At 45.9% G+C, this 21039-nt stretch overlaps 1 protein-coding gene and 1 long non-coding RNA gene across 2 annotated transcripts; one reads left to right on the top strand and one right to left on the bottom strand.

The window, feature by feature from the left end:
* Positions 1-340: 340 nt before the first annotated feature.
* On the bottom strand, positions 341-1847 carry LOC126039869 (P2Y purinoceptor 3-like). Its single transcript, XM_049803626.1, has one exon. It carries the CDS (start codon positions 1361-1363, stop codon positions 341-343), a length of 1023 nt encoding a protein of 340 aa, XP_049659583.1. The 5' UTR covers positions 1364-1847.
* Positions 1848-2051: 204 nt separating this feature from the next.
* LOC126039875 (uncharacterized) lies at positions 2052-20749 on the top strand. Its single transcript, XR_007506422.1, has 4 exons — positions 2052-2333; positions 8211-8345; positions 17036-17235; positions 20522-20749. It is a non-coding gene; the product is annotated as an uncharacterized LOC126039875 (long non-coding RNA).
* Positions 20750-21039: the final 290 nt, after the last annotated feature.

Here is a 21039-nt window from a genome sequence, read left to right as displayed (position 1 = left end):
TTATTCACTACCGTTTTTCTTTACAGCCCTCTTTACAACTAGAAGCAGTAGATGTGCCTTTTGGAAAGGATGTTTTTCAGCTTTATTTTGTCACAGCTGGCCCAGGTAACGATGACAACTTGCCTCTTGGTCCTTTATAAAAATACCTCCTGTGTTCTTCACCCAAATTTGACCTCACTACAGCTTGCCCTCACTCTGGGGGAATCGTAATTATACTTTTTTTTTTTTTTTTATTATTTTTATTGTGCAGGTGAGTTTTATGGCTCTTCTCCAAGCCTCGCACCCAGCGAAGTGGAACAAATCTGCAGCGCTACGTGAGGGCAGCAAGGGATGTGCTTCCTCAGCAAGGGGCAAGTCTTGTTGGGGCATCTGTCCCCTCTGCGTTCGTGGCAGGACTGGCAAGAGGACCTGCCGTGGGCAGTCTCAGCTCCAAAGCCAGCCTGGCTCTGTTAGATTGACCAGAAAGAAAGTAGAGGAGGGGGTTGATGCAGCTGTTGAGGCTCACCAGTGGCCTCCAGATCTTGTAAAGCAAACTCCAGCGCTGTAGGAGTTGGCAGTCGGCTACCCGGTACACACGGACGAAGAGGTAGATGCTGCGGGTGATGTGGAACGGCAGTAGACAGACCGCAAAAAGCCCGCAGACGAGGAGAATGGTTCGGATCGACTTGGCTCGGGCAGCGCTGCCGGCGGGGTTGGCATCTCCGGCGTGTCGCGCGAGGCTTCTGATGGTCAGGCAATAGCAGGCTAAAATGATGAGGAAAGGAAAGAGGAAACCAGAGGCGGTTAGAGCCATGCCGTAGGGGAAATAGCCGCCGAGGTTCTCGGGGCTCGTCATGTCGTAGCAGACGGTGTGGTTGTTGATAACGCCGGTGCGAGCGTAGATCAAGGTGGGCAGGAGCTGCAGGAACACCAGCGCCCAGGACGTCGCCGTGCCGGCGGCGGCCAGGCGCCGGGTCCGGTACGGTAGGGAACGGATGGGATGGCAAATGCCTAGAAAACGATGGATACTGATGCAAGTCAGCAGCAGGATGCTGCCGTACAGGTTGGCGTAAAACAAGAAACGTACCAGTTTGCAGAGCAGCTCTCCGAAAGGCCACGTGTCCTGCAGGAGGTAGTTGACGACGAGCAAGGGCAAAGAGAAGAGGTAGAGGAGGTCGGCCACGGCCAGGTTCACCAGGTAGATGGTGGTGCAGGTCCAGTTGGCGCGGCAGCAGCTGAGCCGCAACATGACTCCGTTGAGGAGCAGCCCCAGCACGAAGACGGAGCTGTAAGTAAGGGGTAACAAGATGTATTTGTAGCTTTCCACGAGAGGGCACAGAGCCTTCCCGGAGGTGCTGTTCTCCGTTCCCTTCGGTCCCTCCATCGCTGGGTGCAGCTTTAGGCACCGTGCACCGCTCTTCTGTTGCTTTAAAGCTCTCCCCGCCAGGAATAGAAACACGAACACCCGACAGTCATTTGTTACTCTTGGCCCTTGGCTCTCGCCACCTCAAAGAAACGCGTAAAATCCTAATTAAAGCACGCGCAATCCTCTGAAGAGGCGAAACCGCGATGGAAATGGTGCGTCACTGTTACCGCTTGAATTCCACCAACGCAGCGATGGCTGCAAATGCTTGCTGGTATGCCCTTGGCCACCAGCGCTGTATTGCAAGGGCAGTTAAATGAAGTTTATTGCAAATGCGGGCTCTGCCACGGGCTGAAATTCCTCTGAGCTTCAGTTACTTTAGGGGCGCAGTTGAGGAAAGGGCTGAAGCGAGCACACGTTTGGCAAGAGGCAGTGCCTGGAACTGCGGCTAGTTTGGCATTGCACACGGATTGGTTGGGAAGAGGTGAATTTACAGCTTGTCCATAGCAGCAACAGGGAAAACAAACTTGATGGATAGCCGCAGGCGGCCTCGCTCGCCGGGGTGGAGGCAGAGCCAGGCTGGGGAGGGGTTTGCTCAAAATTTGTGTTTGCTGCAATCCAAGAAAATATGGATGTCATTTCCCTTTTCCCAAAGGAGTGGAGAAGAGATGTTTTTCTGCTCTCTGGTGTCTTCTTAGGTCCATTTAGAAAATATTAATATAAATTGTATAGGCTAAATGTATTTTTTTTTTTTAAGTTTGTACCCAATATATTTTCCAAATCTCCCAGAAAAGCAAGGGAACCAGGCGGGATTCATTAGCAGGCATCCTGTTCTAAAGCGGGCAAGGATCAAACTAAACCGAGAAATGACTGAATGCCTGTTTGTTCTTCATTTAGGGGAAAGCTTGGTAACTTCTGCGTGTGGTCACTCACCTCAGCCAGAACTGTTGAAGAATTTTCTCCTGGCAGGAATGATGACATGCGTGTTCTGGTGAGCCTCCCTGATTTTTATCTACCTGGGATGCTCGTTTCGCACTCTTGCACCAGTCCCTATTTGGGTTTGTCTCCTGTTGTAAATCAACAGCGTGACCCCCTCGGAGCATCTCTGCCTGAGCTGCGGGCTCCTGGGTCCTTACGTTGCTCCCGAGACCTTCCCTTGCCGTGGTCCCGCGGTGGATCGGGCGGTGGAGGGTCCTGGCTCTTCTCTGCCCAGCTTCTGCCTGGTCGTCCTCCTTACTGCAAAACCCCGCCAGGCACGCGCTGGCCCCTGAGTATGGAAAAGGCTTTTAACCCACCCTAGGTAGCGATGCAAATAACTTACCTAACTTAAATATCTTAAAGTCAGTACCTTACTGCTTGGCTTTTGAATTATTGTACCAATTTCTTCATAATCTGCTTTATGTAGCTTGAGCAGCAAACCTTCACTCGGGTGTGTCTTTAATAATTTTGAGCCTCTGAAAAACTGTTTTGTGTGATAAGTATGCGATGTTGGTGGTATTACCCGGGAATGAGTGCCCGGGGTGTCTGGGGGTGCTCACCCTCTGAAGGTGGGGGACATGGGTCTGGGCTGGTGGAGGAGGTCAGGAGGGAAGAGGTGAGAAGTGAGGTTTATCCCAAGAAATGCTCCCTGTTTTCTGGGTTATCTGTCACTAGAGGTCAGCACTGCAACGTTAATAGACAAGAAATGCTTTCTGTATTAGGACGAAAAGTCTTATTTCAAGGCTGCAACTGCTGTCATTCATTTCTGTCGCTTATTTACATGACTTTGGAGGTTGGTTTCCAAAGGCAAATGTTAATACCAACAGTCTTCAGCAGGAAGAGGTCGCTTTTATTTCTTCTCGTGCAATTAACGGAAGCTGTTGCCATCCCACCTGAAAGGAACACGGCAACGGCTGCGGCCGCTGTCTCGGATTTTTGGTGGACGTGCAGCAAACCGTGGCCCCTGGTTCACGGGACGGGTCCCACCGCAGCCCCCTCCCCAAACCAGAGCTGTCGACTGGCAGCGTTGGCATCCTCAGCAAAAATCTTTGTTGACCCCCAATCGGATGTGTTTTTGTGAAGCCTGGAGTTGCATAAAATGCTGTAGGTTTAAATGCTAGCTGGAGCGATCCCTGTTGTCATCCATCACGTATATGAAGCGAAGGTATTTAAAACAACCCTCAGAAAAAATCCAACCCTCTGGATTGGATGGAAAAGGAAGGATTGGTCAAAAAAGTCCTCAAATTTTGCAGTCTAAGACCTAAATCGTGTCCTCCATAGAGAAGTATTATGTGTGCTCTGTGGTTCCTTATGTAGCCGTGTGCGTGTTCAGGCATGGGGTGTGCTGCTGGCCCCTTTCACAATCAGGCCGTGGTGTTCCCATCACAAAACCCTCTTGTTTTTCTGTAATTTCGCTTCTGTTGAGCTCATTCTGTTAGTACGGTTTTGGAGGGTTGCAGCAGGACAGAGAAGCTTCTGCTGCATGGAGTCTTGGTCCAACCAGGTAGTTACGTCCCCCAAACCCCTTAGTTCTCTTAAATTGAATTTGTTTTCAAGCTGGGTGAGTTCTTGGTCTTCTCCATTTCCTTGGGAGTGATTCAGTCCATGTCGCGCAGGCTGCTGGCCTGGGAATAGTTTGTGTCGGAGACCGGCCCGTTTTTCGGTGCGTTACTGAGCGGTTTTGTCTGATCTGGGTGGAAAGGTGCCACTGGAGAGGTTTCGACTGGGTCCCGTAGCTGGACCTGACCTTTGGAGGAAAACCTACGTATCTGTGGATTTAGGGCTGAAACCTCTTTGTTCTGCAAGCAAAAGGTGGGGGCTTCCATCAAACAGAAGGGAGGAAATGGTTCCTGTTCTGTTTCCTCTGAACAAGCGATTTCTGCTTTTTCTGGTATTTTTATATAGCATCTGCGGATCTGTGAACATCAGGCTGTTCCTCAAATTATTAAAATCTGTGTTACTATAGTATCTTAATTGACTTGTTTACAAAGCTCTGTCTGTAGATATAAAACAGCTGTTAATGTCAGTAATTCAGAAATAGTGGAGTTGGTGTCCTGAATTTCTCTTGTCAGCTGCAATGATGATTGAACATAACTGGCTGCTTCAAATTAAGGTAAGTGAAGTAACTGCCTTATAGCAGCTGGGGTGAAATGGCTCACTTATGGCTGTTGCAAATGGATGAAAAAATCTCAGATGTCACTTATGGGAAATTGGTTAACCTACTTAATACTAAAGACTTTAGGACTTTTTTTTAAATTCTACTTTATTCACAGAGCCAGAGAATGTCTACAGGTGCTAATTACATTTTTTAAAAGTATTATTTTATAGTTTTAGATACGTATATTTTGGTGTTTATTTTATAGCGTAGCAGGGAACAAATCAACTTAGATCTGTTGGTCAAGATGAGGTCTGTTGGGGAACTGCCTCTTAAAATGCCTTCCCAGTGTTTCCCCACTGGCATCTTCTACGCTGGATGGTTTTGCATGGGTGTTGGGCAGTCTCTTACAGTCAGTATTTCTGGGTAAATCGACCTGCTAACCCGCGTTTAAAACCATCTTGTTTGGCTTTGCCATTGCTTTAATGTGAGCAAGCGGACTTGGGGTGACCCTCGTTTACTGTCCTGCATTTCAGACCTACCTTGAATATGAGGTTAAGTGTAAAACTTCACTTGCGACGCTTAGGCTATCAGAAACTATATTGCTAATAAGAAGAGCTCCCAAAAGCAGATTTTTCCAGTCTTTGTGTATAAAATTCACTTAAAATAGTTTTTAGTGAGACTAGAGGTGATATCCCAGTGTATGAAATCTGTCAGAAATGATTGATACACATATGAGGAGCTGGGCGAAAATTGAAGGGAAGACGTGGCATTGCCAGGCTGCATTTAAATACAAGAGCTATGCATTTAGATTGATTTATTTTTATGCCAATAGATTCTGACATAAATATAGTGATATATAATGTATTGACTATAATGTCAACATTATTTTAAAGCTGACTCGAGGAAAAATATCTCATTGTTAGTGCTGAAATAGAATGCTTTGTTCTGCTGAAGGGGAAAGCCTACGATCAAATAACCTCTTTCTTAAGACCTCTTTTTGTAATGGCTTTTAAAGTGAGTGAGTAACAGCAGAGGTGACCTGTCTCAGGGCGCTCTGTGTCCTGAAATTGTTTTGGGACTTTCAGGGCAATAGCAGACTGAGCAGGAGAAGCACGTCCTACGGTGCTGAGGCTGTGGCTGTGCCTTTGCACGCTGTTTTGAAGTATCCTAAACTTGCATCCACACTACACAGTAGGCTGGCCCGTAGGCTGGCCCTTAGTTTTTAATGATAATCACAGTTTTATAGTGTGCACTCTGCCTGTTGTACTATATTAAACTAATGGGTTACAAGTCTGTTGGCACTGTGCTATTGCCCTGAGCCCATGCTAAGATGTCAAATGAACTTATTTGATTTTTGCTTTGAGGTCTTTTAATTTTTTTTTTTTTTTTACTTGTTTTGGAGCTAACCTTGCTAGAGGTGGAGGAACTACTAGATGTTTGATGGTGAAAGGGTAGCTATTCATTGACTGAACCGTCCAGTGCAAATGGGGTTTACTCTTTTTCTTTACTGCCTCTTCTCTTTACCTTCTGTTCTGAATTTTCCAGGTCAAATCTCTGGATGTTCAGTGAAACAATAGGACCAGGTTAACTGGCGTTGGCTGTAGCCATTGGAAGTCAGTGGAAACTGGAGGCCCAGGAGGAATCTTCCAGCCCGCTTCTGACGTAGATCTATTTCTTCCAAATCCTTCCGCATTTGCTTTATTTGCTTTGTTTAAAGAAAAACCCAACCAATACAATCCAAACCAAAACAAACCCACAAGCAAAAAGAAAAAAACCCAACCCCCAAAAAACCCAACCCTGAAAAGTTTCTTTTCCATTAAAAACATTTTGCAGCACTCGGCTGACGGATGCCTTTGCGTTCACCCATTGTAGGTTTGAGAACTTGGCTGTGCGAATAGTGGCGATGCTGGCCCAAGGGTGGCTGCTGCACGCTGGGCTTGCGGTGTGGTCCTGCTGTAGCCCGTGAACTGTAATGGCAGAGATTGGGTTAACTGAAGGCTTTTCTTCTACTGAGTATATTGTACCCACAGGGCACCTAGACACATATATTTCGGTGTTTATTTTATAGCGTAGGCGCCTTAGGTGCACAGTGGGTGCAGATGTGCCGAGGACCTGCAGCTCAAGGAGGGGTCGGTAGAAGCTCCACCTGTGCAAATCACCGCTGGGTAACTTCATCCCAGCCCCCACAACTCACGTCTTGGTTTTAGGTTGGTCACTTCCATAATGCGGTACCTATACGTTTTGGTGCATCAGGTACTGTGACATTTCTATTCACATACGAATGATTTTAAAAGCGTCAGGTGGAGAGTGCTATACATAGGTGCAAGTTTTTTCCTTTGCATGAAATGACTTTTTTTTCTTTCTCATTTTCTCCTTCAATTTTTACTTCCACTTTGTACAGGCTGCTGATATAAAGGGTTTATTCATGAGGTTAACCTAATTACTGTCTTCAGAAACAAAGCCTGTTTCTACAGTGAATATCCTTTTGATATCCATCATCTGAATATTGCCTAATAAAGTTAGCAAATGGCCTCCAAATGAACCAAAATGATTCAGTATCTCATCTAGCAAAGAATGTATTATGGTTTTACCGATACTGACAGAAATGTTTAAAATTCTCAATGCATTGCTCTGCTGGTGGATTAATATGCATTTTTCTGTCTTGAGATGAAAAACACCGTCTGGATTTAATGCAACACTTACAAAATTGCTGATGTGAGTCTCTGTTAAAGCTATTTTATATACACACTGGAGAGTTTACCGGAGACAACTGGAAAGTTCACTTTGAGTAGCTCCCATACTTGTAATCAGTAACTAAAATGTATTCATGGAGTTGCAAGACTAAAAGGCATGAATTTAAGCGCCTTCATGTATTTTCCTTGCTTGGACCAAAGGTGATACATTTTTCATGTAAGCAAAGCTCCTTGGAGTTGAATATGCTCTGGGGAGGTAATTAAGATCGATCGATATGTACTGATTGATTGAGTTTTGACCTGAGCATATGCTCGCTGTATGGTGATGGCCAGGCTTTAGGGTGTGCGGCTGGTGGCTGGGTCCCTGGGCTGGCTTAGATCTCAGCGTTGGGTGGACGTGGGGAATGGTTAGTGTTTGGTCAGACTTTTCTGGCTTTCTTGTGAGCGTTGGTTTAAGAACCTGACATAAAAGGCGGTTTCAGCCCTTTCTGGTGCTTGTCTCAAGACAAATATTGCTTGGTCTCCTCTTTCATTTGTCTATTTTGGGGGTGGGGGGAGAAACAGAAGTTGTAAGTGAAGACAAAAATGACCCTTTTTCCCCCCTAAAGATCATAATTCTATTAAGTGAATTCCTGGACAACAAAATTTAGATTTAGCTTGCCTTCTCTGAAGCAGAAACCCAGCTAATCCTGTTAAAAAGAGTGTAACCAGCAGATTTCAATGTTCTCGCTGCTGCCTACCTGCTTGATTCTTGCAGGTATTCGTGAAGAAGACTGAGGCAGTCTTTATGTTCTTAATTTTCCGTCTTTACTTGGACTGCAACTTTTATAAAGAATTGAACTTAATTGTAATATATCTTTATTGGAAAGTATTAATTTACAGGGGAACATTTCAGAAAGCATACTGATGAACTGCCTTGTTCCACTGAGTGCAAAAAATCCAGCGTCAAGCGATGACGATGTTCAACGCGTCCAAAGGAAAAATCATTATTTCAGTTACTTCTTAAATAGCTCTCTGGATTGGAAAGAGTATCTGAATTAATGGTAGTTTGGCATCATTATATATTAATGGGCTCCATCTGATTTATTTTTCCTGGCAGTTATCCACTTGCACCAAGTATTACGCCTGACCGTTCCATTTCCCCTGCTATTGAGTGGTAGATGGTGGATTAGTACTTCGAGCCTACGAGAGAGGCTGCATGGGAACATAATGGGGTCTCGCATCATTTTTAATGGTGAGTTATGGGCTGTCACGCAGAATATCTGGACACACTTAATAACTTTCTGATGACAACTGTAACAGACATAACGGTACGTGTTGTCACTGAGCTGCTAGAGAGGCAGGCTCCTGCTCGCCAGATGCTGTTACGCTGCGCTGAGTTGCCTTTGTAGATATTTTTGTAATTGCAAACTTTTTCCTAGCTCCAGTAGTGCTTAAATAAAAAATTGATCCCATGGAATTATATTGCTGAATATTAAAGTCGGTATTTATTTGCAAGAGTCACTTTGGGGTGCCTAATTTGTCCGCAAGAGCAAGGTTTTCTGCTCAGGCTGCAAAATGGTGCAATAAAAATCAGTGATTGATGTTTATTATCAGATTAAATGGTTTAGCTGTGGGGATCAAAGTTATAAATTACAGCCCTCCCCAAGCTGTGATTGGCCACCAGAGATCTTTCTAAGTGCCAGCGTTTTTTAATGAGATCGTATATTTTCAAGCCTCTAACAGTATCAACTTTTGTAGTTTATTGAAACTGTGCTTAAAATAACAGCTTACCGGGTGTCAGAAATATTGGATATGTTTTGTATTTGCTTGGTCAAACATCCCAGAGGGAAAAAGCATGTGTTAAATGCAGAGATTTTGATTCCCAAGCGAAGTCCGAGGACTTAAGGAGCGTGAGGGATGCCATCCTCTGGCTCTACACGGATGTGATTTTTTGCTGCTTCTGGTTTTTGGTCATTTCTCTATAAACATGGGGCCTCAATGTGCAGCAAAGGCAAATGCTCTTGGGCTCTCCCCCGGGCTGCCTCCCTGGCACGCTGCAAAGAGGAACCATAACCTGGTTATTCATGAAAATTAAATGTTTCCATTCCCCAGTGTCACGGAGCGACTACAACATTAGCGTAGTATTGGTTGGATCAAAGTTTAATGGTCAGCTTTTCCCCCGGTGGGAGACTGGCCCTGGTGACACCAGCATTTCCCCCCACTGCTCATCAAAGTAGAGGAAATGGAGATTTTTCTAAATGGCAGAAAAATGCAAATACCCTCATATTATTTGCTTATAGCTGACAGGGCATGCCCTAAATATCAGACGCGTAATATTCACATAATAGACGTTTGATGAAAGGAATACTGAAATAATTTTGTTAGATTGCTCTTAAGCTCTGTGTCTGTAAACTAGCTAAAATTTAGTCTGCCATTAGAGAAGACTAAATTATATTTTGTTACTTGCTATGGGAGATTTGTAAATGGGGTAAAATCTTAACTGTGAAAGCATTAATCTCAAGTACAGTATTGTAGCATCAAATGCACGACATTGTCTTCCTGTCCCCGGGACATTCTTTGTTAGAAAACCATTTGTTTTACTCAAAGGAGGTCTTTTTTTCTTTTTACATTAAAAGGTTGGGTCTTTTTTTCCTTGTGGCTGTGTTTACTCTCCGGAGATTCTGATTAAGCAGCTCAGTTCAAAAGAGTTTGCACTGTACAGTCATTTTTTTTTGGGGGGGAGAAATCATTAGGCGTGCTGTGGGTATTGCAGCCGCTCAGCTTGGGGGGAGTTTCAAAGCAGGCTCTCTTCTTCCATTCCTCCTGCATCAGCACATCGGATGCTCTTCCCTGGGCGCCAGGATAAACGCGGGGCTTTTTCAAAGGTGAGAAAACGCTATTTCAAGTGATGTACAAGTATCGCTTGATTTGCAGCCGGTCGTGCAGGTGTGATTTCCCTCATTTCCCTGACGTGGGAAGGATTTGCCCAAAACCCACCTCAGGCGTGGGGGGACCCCGTTTCTGCACCCTGCTTGGTGTACGCTCGCTTTTAGCATCGTTGTTGCAAGGACATCGCAGAATGAAGTAACGCTCGCTTTAATTACGACAGGTTCATACGTGGCGTGCTTTGGTCCGGTGTCCAGTCAGATTGGCCTGGTTTGTATTTTTCTTTTTTTTTTTTTAAAGGCTGAAATGAGGAAAAGCAATCCGTGACTACTACAGCGGAGGCAAAGCCCGACGTGTAGCAGAGATTTGTGCTCAGCGCTGGCGCGGGGCTGTCGAGGAAGCCGGCCCTCCCTTGGTGCAAGTAGCAGCCCTTGCTGCTGTAATTGCACCTTTACCTTGCAAGCCCTGGTGGAAAATAATTAAATTTCATAAAAGCCTGTCTCGTTTTGAGCCCCTGAGGGTATCAATTAAATGTAATGATGGTAACTGCAGCTTTTAAGCAAATATGTAGGGGTTTTTTTTAAAGAAATGAGGTGAAGTCTTTTGCACAGCGTGGAGCTGAAGACTTTATTTTCATGTTCCCACCCCCTCGCTGTAAGTACCACTTCTGTAACGTCTCAGGAGGAGCCGTTTATGCCCAAGAAACAGAGGCAGGAAGATCTTGGGGGGGTTTTTTTTGGTGGCCAAAGGCAGGTTCTGGAGGTACCAAGCAGCGCCCGTTGTTTTACATTGCTTAGCCGGGATATGCCGTACGTGGTCACCTTACACTGCCCGAGCCAGCTATTGCAAATTCATCATCGAGCATCTTTAGGAGTAAGCCACCATAGATTTATTTTTTTTTTTTTTCCTAGTGTCTTGCCACAAATGAATGCACCCCCCACCCCATGCTCAGATGTGATGCAAGGATCTCTATACCTTGGGATATATCTGCTTTAAAAATAAATTAGCGTGGACTACACGCCCGATCTGGAGGTTGGCCCCTTCGGAGAAGGGGATGCTTGTCACTGGGCTGCGGCTCCGTTAGCAGCAGCACGAGCTGCTTTATGGGAGCATTCGAGAAGCAGCTTACACCTTCTGCAAGGTTGCATCAGAGGGAAATAAACCACCGAAATTATCCTAATAAATTATAATAATTGTGCCTGGCAGCATGCGGTAATTTAAAATAGATTAATCTAACAAGCCTTAAATATGAATAAATAATAAACATCTTCATGCATTGGGAATCTTATTCTGCTTAATTCTGAATGAATATTAATTACTCCTCATAAAACTCAATGCAAAAATCGATCCGTGTGGAGAAGGCATGAGGTATTAAGTATGCCAAATTGGACAGAGCCCAGATGAATATTCTCATCGTCAATTAAAGTCCGATTACACTGCTGCTCCACTCTGTCACCGGCTGCCTGGTGATGCAAAGCGGGCTTTACAACGGGATCTGTCCTGTCACGGCTTATATTCGATTTTGTACCCCTCGTTTCCTGGCAGGGTCAGGTGGATGGCTGAGCGGGATGGGTCAGGAATTATGTAGTGTCCCCGTGAGAAAGAAGGAATCCACAGGTGATGCTTGGCCACGGTGGCTGGTGCCGGCAGCCGGCGTTGCAAATCCGTGGAGCCGAGAATCGGGAGTCTCGCCTCCTGACTTCTGCAGGGATAAATACCGGAGAAAAACTTTCTTGCCAGCCAAAATGACCCATCGGGCCACGGTGACCCACTGGGTCGGGCGAGCCGCGGTCGCAGGCGGCGGCGGGATGCTCTGGTGCCTGTTGCGCCGCACCTCGTGTGTGCGGAGAGCGGGGATTTCAACCGGAGCGGAACCTGAAGACCCGCTCGGTGTTGAGTGGGAACATATGGAAGATGGATGAGAGGGAACATCTGCACCATCTGCTGTAGGGGAGCTCGATCCTTCATCCTCGCACCTCGCCGCGTTGCCGTTGTGTTTGGATGATATCCTTCATTCCCTCCCGTTATTGCCGTTCTCCTAAGGCAAAGTGTTTCCTCGGTAAAATGCTTTGCTTAGCAGTGGACTGCGTCAGGAGCTCCGAAATGGAAATTTCCTCTGCCGCCTTTATCTGTGCGTGGCTTGGGCAAATATATTTTGCCCGTACGCTTTGCCTGTGCAAGCGGGCATCGGGATCTTGTTTTTTTGGCAAATGTATGCTGCGTGCCAGAGTGTAAAATGAGCTGGAAAGGATAATCGGGGTGTTTGGAGATGCAAAGTCATGAGGTGGGGAGCCGGTGGGGGATGCTGGCTGCGGCGCGGGGCTTGGTACGGCAGGAGTGATGCTGCTGCGGGGAATTACTGGGTAAAACTGGGTTTGCGTGCGGGAGGGGAGAGCCCGAGGCAGACACGTCGCGGCCAGCGTGCTCCTGGGGATGCAGGGGACGGTGTTTTGCATCTTGGTTTTAAATCGTAAAGCCTGGTAGAGTTAAATGAAGGTCACCGGCTGTAAAAGGTGACGGGGGCGTTTTAAGATGTATCGTAAAATAAGCTGTAGCCTAGAAAAAGCTTACAATGGTATCTGCTGTGGGCTTTGGCCTCCATTTTAAAGCTGGCTTGATCTTTTAACATGGCAGCGTATTTGCTGCTGTTGTACCATGCCTGAGATCTGCAGATACTGTACTTGAAAGTGTTTGGAGGCTGCTGGTATCCTGGGGGTTTAAAGATAAGGGTGAAGGGGAAAGGAGAAAAATATCCTTGTGTCCTCCTGAGGCAGTCCAGGGGCTTCTTTCAGGTGTAGGTTGAGCAGCCGCTCGTGGACCAAAGCGTGCAAGTAAAGGGCATCCAGGAGGGAACGCGGATAGGGAACGGATGGAGAGCACCGGGGCGATGCCGTTCGCCTCCCTGGGGTCTGTTCCTCTGCGGGTTTTTTCTGGGACCTGGGAGTGCAGAATGCTGCTGGTTCGGTCCAATACCTGAAATTACACGTCTGTCCGATGCTGCGGGGAGAGGGAGCGACACCGCGTATGTGTGTGGTGGTGTTCAGGATAAAAACGTATTGGCTGGGAATTGCGCAGAAATCTTTATGCTTTTCCTCTGCCCGTGTTGTCACTCTTTGGTAAGTAGAGAGGTCTTAGCCATGTACTGCACATAAGAAGTGTTATGAGCTAATTAAAAAAGCCGATCAGCCCCCGAATCTAAATAGGTCCCATTTCCCCAGAAACCAGCAATTAGCAGATGTCTGTCTTGCTTTCACCTACAGCTTAAATACCAAAGAAATATCTTCCCTACTTGCAGCAAAATTCGAGAAGCGTTAGCAATCGGCTTTCCATGCTGCCTTGAATGTTAGAGATGGATGGACAAATACAGCAATATTTTCTCTAGTTTATGAACCAGATCTGCACATGCATCTTTTCTGAATACTTAATAAAAGTTTTCAGAGACTCTTTACACGAGAAAAGAATTTTTAAATGGAAATGTGAGACACGAACTTCAGCATGAAGTGAGAACCACCATAATATCAGCAGGCCAGGAATTAGACTTGAAATAAGATTAGAATAACAGATATTTTCAAGAACTTGAAAATACAGTGATTGCTTTAATGTTTGTGTGAATTTGATGGCCTTTTGTATTTCTACTTATGGACATTTTCTGAATTTCCTGACAGGTCTTACCGAGATGACAGATTCTTTGGGTTAGTGCCTTTTGTGAGGGCTGTGAAGAGCCTAGGAAAATATCCTTTTGGTACACAAATGGGCCTGCTAAGCAAAAGCACTGCGTTAGAAGATGACAAAAGGAACAGATGATCTATGGGCCAGTTTTCCTTCTGCTTAGAGCATGCAATGGTTTTGTTTACCATTCATCAGCCTAAGGACAAATTCTAGCAGTGACAGGTACACATTTTTGCCAAACCTGACTTTTTTCCATTTCATTTAATACATTTCTCCAACCGGCAGATACTGCATTTGCGGGAAAGGAGGAAAAAAAAAAAAAATCAGTTGCAACATCTGCGGAGTCCAGGCACGGACCAAGGTTCATTGAGCTTTGGAGCGAGACCAGCAGATGCCGTCTCTGCACATCTTCTCCCCAGGGGAAGGTTTCCCAGCCCCTGCCCTGGGAAGCAGATAGATGGGGATTTGGGAGAGGAGCGGGCGATGGCTTACAGAGCATCCTGAAAGGCACTCGCCGGGGATAGTTAATCGATATCTAATATCGCCATGGCATTTCCTTGGCGAACCCAAGTACGCTTTAACATCCAGAACACCCGTGGGCAGTGGAATTGCCAGCTGGTTGCTGCTTCCCAGCTGGTTCATTTCTGTCGCTCTGGTTGCAATGTTTTGTGCGTCTTTTGAAGCACCCGTGGCACAGGAGGCAACGACGGTGCCAGCCCTCGCACCTTTGCAGAAACTCCGCAGCAACCGTGTGTTCCCAAAAGCCGCCGTTGATGACAGCCGGCGATGAAAAAACAAGAAGTGGGGAGAGTACACAGAAAGGGGGTTGTAAGACTGGAAGCTTACAGGTTTACAAGCGTCTTTAGAGGATGCTTTGTTGTTGTAGCTTAAAGCATTAATTAAATGTATGGTTTTTTTTTAAGATGGGGAGTGCTGGAGCGAGGACTGAGTTGCAGCAGCTCGTGTGGACGTCACAGCATCTGCACTGCTTGGGGACGTGAAGCAAACCAGCCGAAGCATGTACAAAGCACAGTGGATTTTAAACATAATTATAGCATAGCTTGTTTTCATCCAGGGTTTTCTGGAAACACCTTAATTCTGACCGGTCCAATTAAAAAAAAAATAAATTTCTTGTCTTCCATGCTAATGTGGAGACCACTGGCCATTTTTTACGGTGCAGGGACACGGCTTGATGTCATGGGGACAGAAAGCACTCGCGGGGTTTTTTCTGTTGTTGTTGTTTTGTTTGGTTTGGTTTGTTGGGGGTTTTTTTCCACCCCGTGCCCGGTGGTGTGAGTGACGGCTGCCCGCTGCCTCGGCCCCTGCGTGAGTCGAGCCGCTGCGGCTGAGCCGCGCTTGCTGCGGTGCGATGGGCTGAGCTCTTGGGCTTTTTCCTGGGAGAAAGCTGCCGAGCACAGTCTGCGGCGGGTGAACCTGGCATTTACAGGGCATCGGCCTGAAAGCCGCGTGTAACCTGTGCTATGGTACCGGGAAGAATTTAAGTAGCGGCAATACGGTCTAGCTGGGGACTTTTAAAAGCATTTTTGTATAGATCCATTACCAAGGACTTCAAAGAGATTGCGCTTCGGTCTTTGCTGCAAAGGGAACAAAGTGTTATGAGTTTGACCTGTCTGGAGAAGCTGTTCCTTTGCCTTGCTGCTAGGCAAGATTTAAATCCTGCTGCCGTATTGCATTGATCCCGAATAATTGCTTTAATAGCAGTCCCAGGGTAAACAGTGAGTAGGGTTCTGTCACTCACGTAATGAAATTACATATATTTTTGCTGTGAAAGAATTTATCCCGCAGCTCGGTGTTGTTTCCCCAGGATGAGGAAACTCCTTGCTCAGAGCCTGGGCAGTACGAACCCGCATCCCCCAGGAAAAATGAATTAGGGGGAAAGATGGGGAGAGGGTAGAGGTTTGGGGAAATAAATTCTTGAAGGTATCAGAGCAGTTACTTCTGTTAGACAAGAAAATAACAGGTTATTGCTTGTATTGTAGGCTGTAATTCCCACAAAATGCCTCGTGGTTTCTCTTTGTCTAGGCTCCTTTAGTAACACCCAGCGTGATCCCCCCTTTTACCGAGCAGCTGTTCTCCAGCTTAGGGTGATGCTCTTTAGTTGATCCTACGTAAATTGTATGGGTTTTGCTTAGAAAAAGTCACCAGCATCTTTCTCTTCCCTGCCCATCCCAGTCTGTTTTGTGACCAAATACAGACCGCTTCTTGCTCCTCCCGTGACGATCTTCTATTTATTTACATTGGTTTACATTTCTCCATTTCCAGCAGTGGGCGAGAAGCTAACAGAATTTGTGAGCTGGGAAAAGAACAGTTTATGAACCAAAGGTCCGAGTTCAAGAATAACCAGCACATCATCCCAGCTCTGCAACGTGAGCCTTTGCTCTACCAGAGCTTTGGGACCTTAGTTTCATTTTTCTTTCTCTATATTTTTAAATACACACAAAGCACTTGAACGGCCCGGCACGCAGCCCGGGCTTCAGGCCTGTCTTTGTGCGAGTGTATCGCTCCCGGGGAGAAACAAATTTGTGACACCTGCAAGTTTGTCCGAGAGTTTTGTGGAGATATTTACCATTTGGCAGGAAGCAAGTGAAGAAGGTTCTAGCACAAAAGTAAGGCTCATAAACAGCCCAAAAGGGGAACCATTACAAAACCACAGCAGTCGCAGTGTCTCTGCATGTAAGGAATGCCTTTTACTTGAAAGAGTGATTTGCAATATAGCATTAACTGGCAAAATGTGTACGCTTGGGTCATAAATTCTCAGTAATGTGGAGCTCTAAACAGTTAGCAAAATTCACCACATCTTTATAAAGTGTGGAAAGTATACTTAAAGTATATATATGTATTTTCTACAGCGCAGTAGTTTCATATGGTTCGATCTACTTGCATACAGGCAATTTGCATGTGATTTAGTGCAATATTTATGCCAGGCATTCCATGTTGGTCTAAGTAAATGAAGTAGTGCTGGCAATCCTTTTCATTATTAATACGGCTAGAAGTAATGATTTTGTATACCAAGTTGCAGGTTTTCAGCGTGCAGATCCTTAGTTAATGTAATGTATTTGACCTTCATGCTTAGCAGGGTGAGCTCTGATAGTCTATCTGTTGTGTAATTGCCTTTTGATTATTATTCACCAACCCCAGTATTGTTTAATGGGCAGATTAGTATCTTGCTTGTGAGCTTTGGTTCATAACCACGGCTCTACTAAACATTGTGCTATTTTGTCCTTAGTGAAATCACCATAGTAACATTGCAGGGAAAATAGTGTGCCTTATATTTTTATCCTATGCTGAAATATCAGGGCTGGCTAATTTTTTTTTTTTTTTTTTCGCTTTTGCCTGTCTCTCATCTTTAACACTTGTGGAGGCCAGAGGAAGTTGTACCTTTGGCTTCAAGATGATTGCGGTTTCTCCCGCGGATGTGGATACAGCTGGTCTGTGCAAGCCCCCGTGATGCTCGTGGACCACGGGAGCCTCTTGTGCAGCCGCTCCCTATGTACCGCACCGCTCTTGATCCCTGGGGCTGTCTGCTTACAAGCAAGATGAAAGATAGTCCTCGCTTCAAACAACCGGTAATCGAATGGCACAAACCCAAACCCTGTTTTGTGCACAGGCAATTGAGAAACTTAAGAGTAAAGTCATTTCAGGGCATAGCGTAGAGCACTGGGGTTGCGTTGCGCCGTCCTGGGGGTTTGCTTCCTGCAGAAGGTCTCTGGTCTTTGGGTCCTGTGTCTTTCTCGTTAATTAATCTCCGTGTTCGAGAAGCGCTTGTCTGTTTAGATGGGTGTCGTTGAATGTAAACTTACCTTCCCCCATTCTTTCAAGAAGACAGAGGGATTTAGTTCCCCAGCAGATCTGTGCATTTTGGGGGGGAACATGACCATGATTTTGTTGGCAACGGTTGGGTTTCCCTGCTCGTTAAAGCACACTCCGCCGTGTTGTGTGAAACGAGAGAAGGCTTTTGTTCAGTAATACGTTGATAAGTTAAACTCTGTGATTCTGAAGATAATAATTGGGTTGCCAGTATGTGTTTAAACAAGGGATAAATTATATGTGGTTTTTGGCATGCAATTTCACCCCTACTGGTCCAGAAACTCATTACAAAGGTAGGAGTGATTGCTAGCTAAGATTTCCAGCTTCCATTCTCTTTTCAATAAGACTTTATACTGTTGCGTTATAATCTTTGGCTGATATCAGCATGTATCATGCCCTAACTTCCACGGGTGATAAAACGTTTGACAGTTTTCCGCATCCCCGTTGAATAAAACCCAGTAATGGTAAATCATCCGGAGAAACGTCCCTTGGCTGGGTACAGAGCACATTGTTTTTCAGCCTGAACCTCTCCGAGATGCGAGAGGTGATAACGTGTGTTTCCCAGCCCCGTGCAGCATTGCCCCCTTCATCAGAAACAGCGGGGATCGTTTTGGAAGCTCTTATGGTTGCTGTTAGGCTCCTAACCGAGGGGGATCCTCCTGCAGTGATTTTTCCAGGGAAGTCCCGCTGTGCGGGCAACCGGCCAGTGTGGCCAAGCTGCGGTGGGAGGCTCCTCCGCAAACCTTAATTCCTTCCCTAGCCCCCCTGCAAATAGAAATCATCTGCTCTACTTGAGTTATTTTGCTTTGATATGGAGAAGAATACATCAAATGTGTTCCTTGGACTATGGCTGAATAGTGGGTCAAAAACATAATGGTATTTTTGTTTCTGATCTGAAAAAAAAAAAAGAATTACTCTCTGGGGTGTATGCTGAGAGGTCTCATACATACAGCTTCCACAAACAGAGCAGAGCTTTGGCAGGGGTTAGAAATCCCTTTTTGGCGTGATGATTTGTGACCGTGTGGCTGTGTTATTGGGTTGTCAACTTGAAAGAAAAAATACCCCTCAGCTTTCATTTATTATCCTTGGAAAAAGGGCCCCCATTGCTCTCCTTGCTCTTGTCTTGATTCATCACGATGTGTAACCCCGAAGCACATGGGGAAGGCTGGCTGCATGCTGGGTTCCCTGCTCCCCTCCGAAATACTTCTGTAAGTTGTGGTTACGCTTATGGCAAAATGGAAGGTGAAACCTGGCCTCTTCCAGCTGCTCGTGTGCCATTTTTGAGGTATTTATGGGAGAAAATGGAACCCGTATCTTTGAGGAAGAAGGCTAGGATATCGGCTGGGGTATTCTTTGTAGAAATTCAGAGAGGGGAAAAATTCCGGGCCACTCTGGGCTACCTTTGGCTTGAATTTTTCCTGTCCTGTGGAGAAAAACGCTATTGGAAGACATGGGCCCAAAATCATTAACAAAACCATCTGCAGACCGTACGTTGGCACAGATGGGCGTCTTGCTTCAGTTCTTGATTAATCGAAGACAAAAATATGTGTTTCCTTGCTCATTATGAAGAGAAACTGTTCTGCGGAGAGCAGTAAAGCTTGTTTTGGTGCTTGAAACAAAACTTCTCCTCCTGGGGCAGGTTGCTTGGTGGTGTGACCAAGGTCAAGACCGCAAGCGTGGGACGGGGCTGGAGCGGGACTGGATGCCACAACCTGGGGAAACAGGGGAGGTGCGGGTCCTGTCAGAGCAAATATCTGTGCAAGGAGTTTGTAGTTTGGGTTGAAATAGTTTGATACATAGATAAAGAATAGAAAAGCACTCAGTTAATAATTGCTTAACATCAGGATGTTATGCACCTTTGCTGTTCCCAAAATACTATCACGTATTACTCCTTCTTATTGCCTTTCTTTCACTTACTATTCTTATTATTGACTTCAGGTGTTTTGGGTTTTGGGAAATGCATTTGTAATAGGCTGCTTCAGCAAACAGGTGTCAATTTACAAAAGCTCCATTATATGCCTATATATACTATAGTAAAATATATATATAGTAAAGTATACATACTTTTCATTAGTTCCTCTTTTAAGCCCAGGTCCTTTGGATTGCTTGCACAACTCAACATTAGTGAAATCTATCCAGGCAACACACTGAAAGAGATTCCCTTAGCATAATGTATTCAAAATGGGGTTTAAACATCCCGCAGAAAAAAATGTACCGTGTGCGATTTCATTCCCAGGTCACGTTAAGTGCAATTACATTTATGTGGCTCTGAATCAGTTCCTTTAAATATCTGGGCTATATATTTAACTTCCCAATGAAATGGCTTATGCTGTAAATACTGAGGCCATCCAGGGTGATTAAATATTAAAAATGACATTTAAAGAAAGCCCCAGTTGCTGTGTGAGCTGAGCCTTCCCGGCTTTTGGCAAAGTGCAAGCTGACAGCCAAGCTTTGCGTCTGGCCACCGATGCTTGTTTCTGTGGAAAAAGTGGGAAATCCCTCAGGAAATCCCAGCCGGGGGTTATGGGTGGGTGTCAGAGCCCTCCGGGTCCCCAGGCAATGGATCCTGAGCTTTAATGTCTTCTCGCTTCTCCCTTGCTCAGCCAGCACCTGGCCAAAAACCTCCAGCATCACAGAGAAGGAATAAAAAAAATCCCAGGTCTTGAGGGCAGTCCTGGTGACGGGAATGGCTTTGGGGAGCTCCAAGAGGGGGAGAATGACCCTATTTTTACGGTCAACTTGCAAGGGGTTTCTCCTGCCCGTGAGCCTTGACGTGGGCATGCCATCAGGCAGTAGATGTCCTGTGTGAGTTTCCAAAGAGCAAACCAGAACCCAAACCACCCCAACCCCTTTCCCCTGACACGTGTCCCAGCTCCTCGGAGGGGAAGGTGTCTGGCTGTCCCAAGTGTCCTCTATCAAAAGGTTATCGCGTCGCGGAGGGCACCGGTGGAGGCACCGCTCTAGCGTGAGAGTTGCTGTAACAAGTCGGGCAGTGGGATCACGCTGTTATAAAGCACTTGGTAAATTCGGTCTGATTTCGCATAGCATCTCTCCGACAACTGGCATGAAAGTCCTGAAGAAAATATATATAGAACAATTACAACGGTGGGTTCAAACGCTGCAGAAAATGAAGCAGATTTAAGGAGAATCCTTAAAACAGCCTACTTGTTTCAGGTATCACAAGGTAATTCATTCCCCTACAAGGAGCATAGTAATAAAGACTAAAGCTCTCCTGCCCAGGGTTTGACTTCTAGAGGTCAGGACTTTCCCGAGGAGAGAAGTTGCAGAGTAATAACTCAGGGAGAAGGCACCTTACCCGAATACAAAGTCTTTCTGTACGTAATAAAAATCCAGTACGTGTGCAGCCCTTGGCTCCATTGTAATCAGAATGAAATAGCCTGACAGATACTGTTGATTTTTCAAAATTACATTTGTACCGTAGTATTAAACTCCACCGGTGACCTAAATGCGAAGAGGAGGATGAGGAGGGAGCGTGGGCCTGGGCGCAGGGTGGTACCCGGGCGAGGGGGTCTCGTGCAGGGGCAGCTGCAGGCGGTGGGGAG

The sequence above is a fragment of the Accipiter gentilis genome, chromosome 6 (genome assembly GCF_929443795.1).
Source record: "Accipiter gentilis chromosome 6, bAccGen1.1, whole genome shotgun sequence".
Classification (NCBI taxonomy): Eukaryota; Metazoa; Chordata; class Aves; order Accipitriformes; family Accipitridae; genus Astur; species Astur gentilis.
This window is presented reverse-complemented; position numbering and strand designations above follow the sequence as displayed.